The following is a 12,281-nucleotide window of genomic DNA, read 5'->3' on the forward strand; positions in this document are numbered from 1 at the left end:
CTGGGAGCCAAATAATCACTAAATGAACAAAGTCATGTATGTTTCTGTTCTTTCCAAGAATTCTCTATTGCTATAACACACATACACACACACAAACACACACACTATCCAACACACATATATACATACACACCTCCACATACACTTATACACATGCAACATAACAACACATATGCATACCTACATATATATGTACCAACACACATACATTCACATACAGTTACACACATGTACACACTTATATGTGCACAACTGTACCTACACACACTAATAAGTCTACACACACACATACCTATGCATGCACACACACACACACACAAATTCCTAGAGATATCTAGAAAGTATCTAATGATTACAATTATTATCTAACACTATCACAAATATAAAAGAAAAAATTATTTGTATAATTTTCAAAGTCTGAATAATAATTGATTTATGGTAGTGGGCAGAGAGGTTACAGAATCCGTAGCCAGAATAATAGCTTTTCATATGACTAGGAAAAATTCTAAGTGCTTTGTATAACTTATATTTCATTTACTTCTTATAACAACCGCATGCATTATATTCTTTAAATAGTGCTTATTATCATGGCTACTTTACAAATGAGAAACAGGCACTTAGATGAGATGGTTCTCTCATGGTTATCAAAGCCAGCGAGCAGATGGACTGTGCACACTTCTCAGCTTGCAAAGGAAATGGCCCTACTAGCATTGAAATATGTGTACAAAAAAAGCCACAGCTTCTTTCCCTTCAAATCTTGGCGACATGGGAAGTATATTTTTAAGCCTTGCCTCCAAATCTGTGTTCCTGTTTACACTCCTACTTATAGCCTATGCAGATGGTTTTGAAACCTGTACCCAGACAAACTTAAAGTGCTTCTCCTCCCCTTACTCAAAGAAGAACATCACAAAACCTATTAAATGTAAAAATAGAACTGGAACAGGCAATTATTGAGCAAATTTGGGTGGTGTAGGCAAATAGTCAAGACACTTCCTGTCTTATTCCCTTGCTTCGTTGGTTTCTGATCCAGTTCACCCAGGCAATGACCTCAACCTTCTGCTCTGCTCATCAGGGCAGAGGAACATCATTTTTTGGGTCTACAGTCTTGATGAGAAAACAATGCCCACAGACCTAGAGTTTCATCTGCTGTCATGCTGGCTGAATTATGGAATGATCAAGACTTGAGAAACTACTTGGATGTGGTGAGGACCTGGGTCCAAGGCTGAGTCCCGACTGTTGCCCATCATCTACGCGTGGCCATGTACAAGATGTTTGACTTCTGAGAACTCCCTTGCTTTTTCCGAACAATCACATTCATGGGTGCTCTGCCAGAGAGAACCTGGGTCTAGATTCCAGAAGTCAATGCAGTGCACAGGTACTAGGTGCTTTAGTGTTGAATTGTAATTACTGCTGACTTTAAAGTCAATCTCACCTCCCTGTTGCTTGTAAACCCAGTAACTGCAGGCAAAGGAGATAACTCTGCCAGTCAAGTGTTTGTCTCGCCAACATGAGGACTCATGTTCAATCCGAGTCCTAGAACTACTGTATAAAGTCCAGCATGATGGTGCATTTTGTAATCCCAGCACCTGAGAAGGAGGTAGACACAGGCAGATCCCTGGGGCTCTTTGGCCTGTTAGCCTAGCCAAATTACTAAGATTTTTAATAATAATTTTTTATTTAACTTTTTACGTATGTTACTCTCAGTTCCCTCTTTCTCACTTCCTTCCCGGCCCCTCAATCCTCCCAACCCCCATCCCACTCCATCCCCCTCATCAAATTATTGAGTTTTATGCCAGAGAGACATGGTTTCCAAGAGAAGGCAAGTGAGCCATGTTCTGAGGAACAACAGTGGAGGGGACCTCTGGCTTTCACATGCATGCATATGTGTAGTCATGTACATGCACCAAAGCATACCTGCTCTTTCTCTGTGACTTCTCTCTCTGAATTGTCTCTGTTTCTGTCTTTCTCATCTGTCTATCTCTGTCTCTGTTTCTCTCCTACCAGATAAAGCCAGAAAATGTTTTCACTATGAATTTTATGCTAAGTATTGGGAACCTCAGTCTCTGCATATCTCAATTGACATGGGAAATGTGTGTGTGTGTGTGTGTGTGTGTGTGTGTGTGTGTGAGAGAGAGAGAGAGAGAGAGAGAGAGAGAGAGAGAGAGAGAGAGAGAGAGAGAGAGAGAGAGAGAGAGAGAGATGCTACTCATGGGTAGGAATGGTTTAGCTGATGATATCTATCATTGTCAATTTGACTTTTTTCCTTCTTTCAAGCAAGGTACATTCAGTGTTTTAGGAACCTGTCAAATGAAAACCTCTAGAGTACTGTGCTGATCCCCAGAACAGGTGACCCACATTTCAGGTACTGTGTGTTAAACCAGACTCTGAGTAGTTTCCCTGAGGATGTATCATCCCTATGTGCCCACAACATGACATATGTAGTAGAATCTCATCTTCTAGAATATTCCTTTGTGTCTTCATCTGACTTAGACTTTTTGAACTTTGCTCTTAGCATTTATTTTTGCTTGTGCTGTGCAAAAAAAAAAGCACCAGAAATTATCAGCTTGTTTTTAGAAGAAAGTCATTCAAGAAAGAAAAACATTTCCCATAAGCTGCAGAATTCAATCAGGTGATCTCTACTGAACACACACAGCAGGCAGATTCTCTCTTCTTTTGCCTCTGCTTAGTGGGACAACAATGGAGTACATGTGGATCAGGAGGGGAAGCTGGTTACGAAAACAGCCGTGAGACTTGGGACTTAACATGCATGGGTCAGCACAATGCAGCCACTGGATAAAGTCTGACAGACTGAACTTCCTGATTCTTACAGGAAGGGGAACTAAATACTCCACAAAAGCCGGGTCCAAGGTAGCAAAAGGGGCTTTGTTTCCAAGGACACATCTGTGTCCCTCTCTTTGAAACATCTAAGAGCCCCATCATGCAACTTGATAGGTAGACTATTCAATTTTGCTGCTCGTAAGATGGGCAGATACATACATCCTTTTGATCTTCGAAGATCTCAGGGTAATCTGATTTTGCTGACAAGAGAGTGACACTCCAGGTTTGTTCATCTCACTTTCAACCCCTTCCCATGTCCTGTGTCTGTATACGTCTCCTGGCACTCCAGACTGCATTCCTGTAGCTATAAAACTCCTAGGATCCTGTAGTGTTAGTGGTTCTCAAGCTTGAGTGTGCACAGAACCTGCCTTGTTAATACAGAGATGCCTGAATTCCGGTAGATTCTGACTCTTGGGGTTTATGTTCTTGCCCCACTGCCCTTGAATCTCTGTTGATGAAACATCCAGGAGTTTGCAGGCATGATTTGGTTACCCAGCAACGAGCAAATGCAGTTCCTTTTAAACGAACAGTCAAGAGATTCTTCAACAGCAAGACCCTGTTCAAACAGTTTTCTCGAGTGATCCGATGCATCTCAGAGCTGGAGAACCACAATCTATAACATAGTGGGAGAGAAGAGCTAGAAGCTCCCCCAGACTCCAGGGCACCTTGGAGACAGAAGGTGAAATCAGAGCATTGTCTAGGGGGCTTGTTGATGTGCAGACTGAAGCAGCAGGTTCAGGTGGGATCTCGGATGTGTCTCAGTGATGGAGTAGCCTGTCCTGGGACACACGAGTAGAGCAGGGAGTAAAGTTATGGCTTCACACTTTCCCAGGTATATGCTAGACTTCTTATTTAACATTGCTGGCTGGTTTAATCTGTAAAATGGGAGAGGGTGGTAGAAGGGAAGACTGTTCCCAGAGTGTTGAGAAATCAAATGCCTTAGTATATATGCGTTTGCAAGGTAGGCAATGCTCTAGTACTGTGTACACTCAAACCAGTATCTCTGACCATGGAAAATCCACCAAGGTTTGCTTTCAGGATTTAAGCTTCCAGTTTCATGCAAAGCTGTCTGAGTGATTGCTTTTGGCCTGGGGACAGCATGGCTTGGTGCATTGCTTCACTAAATTACAGCTTAGTTTCCATGGCGTTTTCTCTTAATTGTCTTGAGTTGAGCATGATGAGGCATGGTGAATTGAGCCCATCTTATTCAGAATGTGGGTGGCACTGGCCCATGCCCCACCCAATGGTTCTGAAAATAGAAGGGTCAGAATGGGTCCCATCCAGTTCTTCTCCATGGTGGTTGTTTTTTCCAGGTCATGTTTGTGATATATATATATTAAAAACTGAGGGGGAGCTTTCTTTCTGTGGTTGGGTTGATGCACAGAATCATGTTACAAGCTCACACTCTGTGCTTTGACTGCTCTGGGGTTCCTGAGGACTGCTTCTTGGGCAAGAAGAATTACAAGGCTGGTCAAAGCTGCTGACTATGCTATTCCAGGCTGGTAGATGCAACTCTTTGGTCCTTGTGCCAAGGTTTTGGTTGGTTTGGGGTAGTTGGGGAGGAATCCTGAAAGGAAGTGTTTCTTGCTGTGGGTTGACTACTTTATAGATTGTTAATGTTCTGGAGCAACGTGTCGCAGTTTGAGAATGGAGTGTGTTACCAGGAGATCCACCAATCAGTCCTCCAGTATTGTTCCATGATCAAGGAGACAGTGATGGTAAATCATGTCCTTGTATTTTACAGTGATCCACAAGAGAGAGTTAAAAAGAAATAAGGCCACAAAACAGCCAGGCTGATGTTCCAATGGACTCTGCTGTCAGATTGTCATGTGCTTGCCTCTAAGAACCGCAGTCTAACTCGGTTGTCCTCTTGGAACACTGCATGCATCCTAGCTTCCTATCTGGGAGCCCAAGACCCTGGCATTCAGAAGGAGTTGAGGGTGTGGCTCTACTTCATTTCACCATGCTTTAAGGAGGGTGTTCCTTGTAAGTAACTTTATGACTAATTTAATGGTTCCATAAGTAGGAAGCAGAGGCCTGACTTCTGGCTCATTCCTTTCTTGTAACCCACCCTCCTAATTTGGCAAAAGGGATTTGTCAGGCAGGAGAGACAAGGACATGACAAAAGTGCCCCTGAAAGTTGCTGGAGAGATAGCCCAGTGTCTAAGAGCACTGGCTGCTCTCTCAGAGGACCCAAGTTCTATTCCCAACATCCACGGCAGCTAACAACTGCTGTAAGTCTAGTTCCAGGGGGTCTGATGCCCTCTTTTGGCCTCCTTAGGCACCAGGCATCCACATAGCCAAACAGCCATACACATTAAACAAAACAAAGCAAACGCCAAACATCCTTAAGTCCTTTTCAATGCCTGTGATGATAATAGAAAATGGGGATAAGAAAATAGAGCTTCTTCCTTGAGGCTGAGGCCTCATCTTTACAGCCAGCAAGCCTGAAGGTCCCTCCTCAGACACCGAAGGAGGACCTCTGGCATTCTAATTAGGTGGTGGTTGCTCCACCCAGAGCCATGCTTCCAGAACCAGGCTCTCTCAGCCAGGCTGGGAGAGGCTTGTGGGATGGCTGCCCCTGCGGGGCCCCCTCACATCAGCAGGGTAGCGGGCTTGCGGCAAGGGAGTGATATAAAGAGATGAGACAGAGAATGCATGGATCACTTTGGAAAAGCATATGTGTTTAGGAGCAAAGAGAAGATCAGGGCTGACGAGATGCTACCTCATCTTGGAAGGAAGAGGAGCTGAGGAACCCGGACTCAACGCTATCACAGAGAGAAGTAGAACACGGGGTGGGGGGGCGAAGGGAGATGGCTTGCACAAGGTACAGTACTTCCGGCCCTTAGGGAGGGTACGGCAGCGGTATAGGAAGGCGTGGACATGCCGTTCAGTTGGTGGAACACGCAAGGCCCTCCCTGCCTTTGATCCCCAGTGCCATGTACACTGAGTGATGCCTGGAATCCCAGTGCTCGGAAGGCAGAGACCGGAAGAGCAAAAAACCGAAAACCATCCTTGGTTACAGATTAAGTTTGAAGCTGCCCTAGAATACCCTAGAATATATGAGACCCTGCCTTCAAAACAAAACAAAACAGAAAAAAACCTGGTGTTTCTCAGATGGGCCCTAAGCCATTTAGTTATATAACATACCTGCTCTGGGTACTTATCTAAAGGATTTTGTGGCAGTTAAAAGTGTACCCTGCTGAGCCAGATTCCCCTTTGTTCAGTGCCTATTATTTTAAAGATAACCCTCCAGGAGGACCACAGTTTTGCCAGGAAAAACAATGTTCTGACATGGCTAAAGTATATTATAATTTGTGGCTGCGTACCCAGGATTTGACATGGCGTGGTGTTCCATTTCAACCCAACTTAATTATATGGCCCTTTCATATATTGTCAGTGGCTTGCACTGGTAGAAGGGTTTTTTTTTTTCTCCTCATGGAAAACTGGCCATGATTTGTCATGAGAGGCTGGTTTACAGAACAGCTAGTGGAGAGTCACTGCCCATCATTCGGGAATTGTGGAGCCATAGCCGCCCTTTATTTACATATACTGCTGAGGCAGTAAAAACAGCAAATAGATTTCTTAAGTCGAGACTGTAGAAACTTCCCCCCAGGGCCCTGGGCCCTCATTGTGACAGTGACATATGTGAGTCTGAACGACTTTGCAGTCTGAGTTCCCGCACCACGTCATCCCGTGGACAGTTTATAACGTCCTAATAATAAAATGGACTCTAAATTTGGAGTCAGGCTGCATGTAAAGTAGATGCTAATGCCGCGCGGTCTCAGTGACGGTGGAGAGCGGTTACATCCACTGCCCAGATGGCTGCTGGGTAGATCTGCAGAGCGGCTGGAGGGGGCCAGCCAGGGTTGCTGAGAGGAGGCAGGATGCTGACAGAAGGAAGCCTGACCCAGAGGACCACCACACAGCCCCTGTGTGAGGCAGGGAATTCTCAGATGTCAGGCATTGTTCCCACCCTTGACTGGCTCCCCTCCTGAGATTCTCTGTGTATTTTCATCTCCATGTAGTGTGTGTGTGTGTGTGTGTGTGTGTGTGTGTGTGTGTTCATGTGTGGTTAGGAGGGTGTAAAGGCTAAAGGATATCCTTAGGGGCTATTTCTCAGATCCTTCCTATCTTTTCTGCTTTGGAGCCAGGGTCTTCTCCAGCCTGGAACCCGCCATGTAGACTAGACGGGATGGCCACTGAGCCCCAAGGGTCAACTGTCTCCACCTTCCCAGTGCTGGGGTTACAGGTGCTCATCACCACGTCTAGCTTTTAATATATGGTACCCAGAGTTTCACCCCTGCAAGGCCAGCACCGACCGACTGAGGTATCCCCGGTTCCCACTCCTTTATTTTGATGCTTTGCATCTTTGTTAGAGTTGAGCTATTTCTGAGACACATCTTAAAAGCATGCTCCAAAGACCCCTAGCCCTTGGTTCTCTTCCGAGGCAGGCACGTTCACTCCCCCTGCCCCCCACTTTAGTTTCTGGTAAAGCTACATCCGAGCCTGGTTAGCAGCTCTACTCAGTGCAGTGACACCAGGCAGCCTTCTGCAGTGACAGCAGGTGGCTCCTGAAGTCACACCTTACAGGGAGCTGAAGTCTGGAAGGGTGTCGGGTGTGCAGGGAAGAGGTGGTTGCATCTGCAGTCTGGCATCCAGTTACTGGCGAACCTGGATAGCGTGCAACTGTCAAGATTCTGCCGCACAGTACAAAGTGGGTGAGCATCCTCTCCGGGAGGGTCCCGGGAAGGTGTGTGGGATTGTGAGGATCAGCCTCAGACAGGTGCATGCCCTCCCTTCCCTACACGCTTGTAAACATGTGCACTCACCGCCAGAGGGCAGGCCGCTGCAGCTGCCCCCGTGCAGACAGGGGCTGCGTTGGCATGCGTCCGGGTAGAGCACGCAGCCCAGTTTCAACTCCGTCAGCCCCACGACCTCGGCAAAGCTGCTGCGCTTGTTCTGGAGGGGCAGCTCGTTGTGATTAAGTACCACGGAGTCTAGGCAACCCTGGAAGCCACCGAGGACCTGCGTGACTCGAGTGTCCGTCAGACTGCGGATGTTATCCGCCTGCACGAGGGCACCAAAGAAGATGGCACTGTCGGTGCTCAGTGTCTGGAAGTACAGGGGCGCCCTGCGCCGCTCCACATAGCTGTCGTCCAGGGCCAGGCTGGTGAAATTGCGATTGAGCTCCAGGAAGACCGAGTGCCAGCTCCCGTCGTTGACGGCACGGCTGGAGATGCCCAGGATCCCGGGGCCGCTGCCACAGTCCAGCTGGAACCACAGCTTGCCTTCCACAATCTGCACGGGAAGAAACGCAGAGCCGTCATGAGTCTAGCTAGCTTCAAAACACTGTGATCCCAACAGGGCAGATGTTCCATCCAGGCCTAAGTCTGCATCTGTGCGAACTAAGCCCTCCACAGTCTGCCAGGAAAATACAGGCCTGACGCTTCTCAGGTCTTCCGGCTACTGATCATAGGGAAAGCCAGGAAGCTCACAGAGCAGAGGTGGCTCAGTGGCTAAGAGCACTGGCTGCTCTCCCAGAGGTCCTGAGTTCAGGTCTCAACAATCACATGGTGGCTCACAATCATCCGTAATGAGATCTGGTGCCCCCTTCTGGCTGCAGGCATACATGCAAGCACAACTCTGTACACATAATAAATAAATAAATAAATCTTTTTTTAAAAGTAAGTTTCTATCAGTGATCGCCCACCCCTTTAATACCCACTGCGATATCTCATTTGTTTCTTTAATCCTCTCTATCACAGGAATTATTTCCATGAACTCACCAATAATAACTGGACACCCACCATATGGTTAGGCAATAGGCTAAAGTTGATCTACCCTGTCCTCTGGGGCTCACTAGTCCAGTGCAGGAGAGAGTTACATGTTAAATCTATACACACATACTTCCCAAATAAGTTTGCGAGAGTCTGATATAGGGGAGAAAAGAGGCCAGATAGAAGCAAACGCTTCCTGGTGCCCAGCCTTGTGCATATTTTGAATATTACACTCTCTATGCCACTGATGTCATACTTAAATCCGCCGTTTCTTACACCATTCACCATAGAGACAAGAGGCACACCCAGAGTATTCAGGCTTGGCTGCTGCATACGGCAGGGGTGTCTACCCTTTTGTCTTCCCTAGACCGCACTGTGTGAAGAGGGATTATCTTGGGCCACATATAAAATCCCATGGGTGTCTGACTCATCCCACTACATGGTTTGCAAAAGAATACAAACCTTGGAACAGAATTTTGTCATCTATAAAAGTATGAAGTTCATACTTTGGAACTGCACAATTAAGTGAAAAATCACAGAAAATCTAATAACATTAAGCGAGTTCATAATTTTGTGTTGAAATGCATTCACAACTATACTAGGCCACAATGACTGGGAGTTGGTCACCCCCGGTTTAGAGCTTATGTATATTTAACAACAGGAAACTTCTGGTCAGCTGTCTGCACTTTCGGGATGTTCCAATCCCTCATCGGGGGCTATAGAGGAGATTTGCCTGCGTTAGACAGGGTGTCCACCACATCTACTGGAGGCTAACACCAGGGATCCTTGCCCATAGGTGAGAAAGGGACACCACTGAAGGATCCTAGCTGCCAGACAGCATGGGCAACTTCAAAATCCATACAGACCCAGGCTCCCCCGCTCTTGAGGAATGGCCTTTGACACTTGCTGCTCCACTCTGGACTGCGTTTCTTAGAAATGCTATGTGGCATCAGGACTGAGGGATTAAGTGCTAGCCCCCCATGTAGCCAAACTTAAATTTGGCCACTAAGGTATTCACAGCTGGGCACTGTGAGACAGAAACCTTTATATCTAGAAAATGATTCTGCAGTGGCCAGTGTACCAGCTGTGAGTGGGCTGGGTGGTCTGTCTGTTCTGAGAGGTGCTGGTACCTTTGTTTCTGTGCATAGCATAGACTCTCATCAAGAGAAGTAAAGTAGAAAGTAAGAATGAAAACGACAGGCCAGCATGGACACCAGCACTATAGAAATTAAATGAATTTGTAGAAATGAGCCAAGCTGGTCTTTGCACGGTGTGTTTTACTTGCGAAAGAACCAGTGGCTTCTACAGAACACTCATCATCACAAACATTCTGTTTCAGAAAGGTCCACAGTCAAGTAATCCACAGTGACTCTCATGCCTGCTTTGTGACTCCATGGATTTTCTCACCTGCAAGTCAAGGTCAAAGATTCATGTTCCCAAAACACTGGGAACCTAGAGAGCAGGGCAGAGAATGAAGAGGTTAACTCCAAGTCTGCCTGTACCATCCTGCTCTCTGTAAAGCAAGGTTCTACCTGAGTGGGGTTGGGTGTGGAGAACAGAGAGATATGCCATGGCATCTGCTGCAGAATGTTCTGGCCATATCACACACGAGGTGTGTGTGCACTCATGAGTGTAAACACACACACACATACACACACACTGCTCTGTAATATACGTGCTTACATGTGAAAGGGCTGAAAACAGGTTTATTTCCAGAGAGCTCTCACCTACAATCATATGCAATTGCTGCTTTTTGTTGTTGTTTAGCAAAATAGACTGAATGGCTATTGTAAGTTACAGCAAACTTGCTTAGTGACGGTGCACAGCTAATACCCACACCTGTATCTGAGCGTAAGTAATGAAGAGATATGATAAGGCTTCGGAGACACCTTCTGCAGCAGCCCGTCTGCGGCTTTGCCCCACGGCTAGGAAACATTGTCCCCAGTCTGTCATGGAAAATCTGGTGGTGAAGGTGCAGTCCATGCAAGTGTTCCATCAACATACTACTTGGTTCATTCCCTTCCCCATCACTTCAAAACCCTTCAGCTAAGGGACGGAAATTATCCCCTGTGAACTTCCCCTCCTTTTATAACGCAACAGCAGCAGCATGTGAAAGAAGGCAGGTGCCCACAGCTTTCACCTTTTCTTCTCTTCACTGCATCTTTATGATTCTAGGCATTTTGAACCACGGCTTGTTGCTATGGCACTCTAGAATATTGGTGCCCTAAGTCACCCTGTAGTAAGTATGCTGTTGCTGTGCCAGGGAGGTAAAGCAGCACTTCCTTCCCCGAGGAGTGAGCATCTGAGTCGTCTTCACATGGGAAAACGATACTCTGATAGTAGTTAATTTTTCTCTGTCTGTCAAGTTATACAGTATTTTTCTTTGTAAAAGCTGAACTTCCTCAAATCAGAGCACCAGTGAGACATTGCAGTGGCGACTGACATGTGTTGAGCTGCTAAACGCCTGTTCCCATGCTCTTGGAATGGCTTATCGGTTGGACAAGTGGGTGATTTTTTTCAATTATATGGATAATTCAGAAAAAGATAGATGCCCTCATATTATAAAACATCTACATCTTCAGGGGGGTTGTGTGAAATCAATATTGTTCTTTGACCAGTTTTCAATGACTGGGCACTAGGAGATAAGAAATCAGATAGATCCATAGAAGTGATTTTCACAGGAAAGGATTTTGAGTAGAAATGATTAAATTATGAGTCTTGTTGCTTTGGACCCATAGTGAATGTCTCTGTGGGGTTCAGAGGGTTGTGTTAGTTAACTTTATCACTGCTATGACCAAAGTGTTTTACAGAAATAGCATAGGGGAGGATGTAGTCTTCAGTTTGCCCTTCCAGGGTCCCAGTCCATCCCATCCAGCAGGGCGCGACAGGGAAACAGGACAGTTCCCACCTTGGTGGCCAGGAAACAGAAGAAACGTGGAGTTGGAAAGGGGCCACCCACATTTAAGGTGGGCCCTTCTTTCTCCGGTAATAGTCTCTGGAAGCCTCTCAAGGCCATAGCTAGATGTGTGCCTCACCCGGCCCCCAAGCACTTCTAAATCTAATCAAGTTCTCAATTAAGAACAATCATCACATGGGTCATTAAGTAATCTCTGGAAAGAATACCCTTCAGTCATGTCTTTTCAAAGCCACTTAATGGGTTTCAGACATGTGGGGTACCTTTAAGAAAATAATTGGATGAAGAAAAAAAATAAATGGGTAGATGGTCCTCTTGCTGACTGAAGTGTTCCTAACCTGCTCATCTGCCACACTCAGTGTAGGGTAGTTATTACTTGTTAAAGAGGTCTGTGATTGCCTTCAAGTCTTAGAAGTCTCACAGGCAGACATGGGCACTGCCTTTAGGGAGGGGGTAAGAATCAAGAGATAGATGCAGTCCGTGATGGAAAGACCTGTCCATACCATCAACAAACGTGCCTTGTCTTTTTTTTTTTTTTTTTAAGTTTTAGGGTATCAAGCCAAGTCTGAAAATAATCTGATTAAAGATCTTGTTGACATACCACATCCCTAAATATTTTTATATTTAAGAACATTTCTACATTAGCAACCAAGGTTTCCGTCTGTTTTTCCGGCTGATGCCAAAAGGTCTGATGCCAGCACTCTGAGCTGCCGTGTTTTGTCCTTGTGTCTGCCCTGGATATCTGACGC

At 45.9% G+C, this 12,281-nt stretch overlaps 1 protein-coding gene across 6 annotated transcripts in view; it reads right to left on the bottom strand.

Moving 5' to 3' along the window:
- Fat3 (FAT atypical cadherin 3) overlaps positions 1-12,281 on the bottom strand; it is a 576,218-nt gene that overhangs the window by 17,678 nt on the left and 546,259 nt on the right. For all 6 annotated transcript variants that reach the window (XM_040735214.1, XM_040735213.1, XM_040735217.1 and 3 more), the window contains one exon: positions 7,671-8,139. In XM_040735214.1, the coding sequence (XP_040591148.1) occupies positions 7,671-8,139 (469 nt within the window). The remainder of the gene's footprint in view (positions 1-7,670; positions 8,140-12,281) is intronic.

This window comes from Mesocricetus auratus, unplaced genomic scaffold (assembly GCF_017639785.1).
Source record: "Mesocricetus auratus isolate SY011 unplaced genomic scaffold, BCM_Maur_2.0 Super-Scaffold_100044, whole genome shotgun sequence".
Taxonomy (NCBI): domain Eukaryota; kingdom Metazoa; phylum Chordata; class Mammalia; order Rodentia; family Cricetidae; genus Mesocricetus; species Mesocricetus auratus.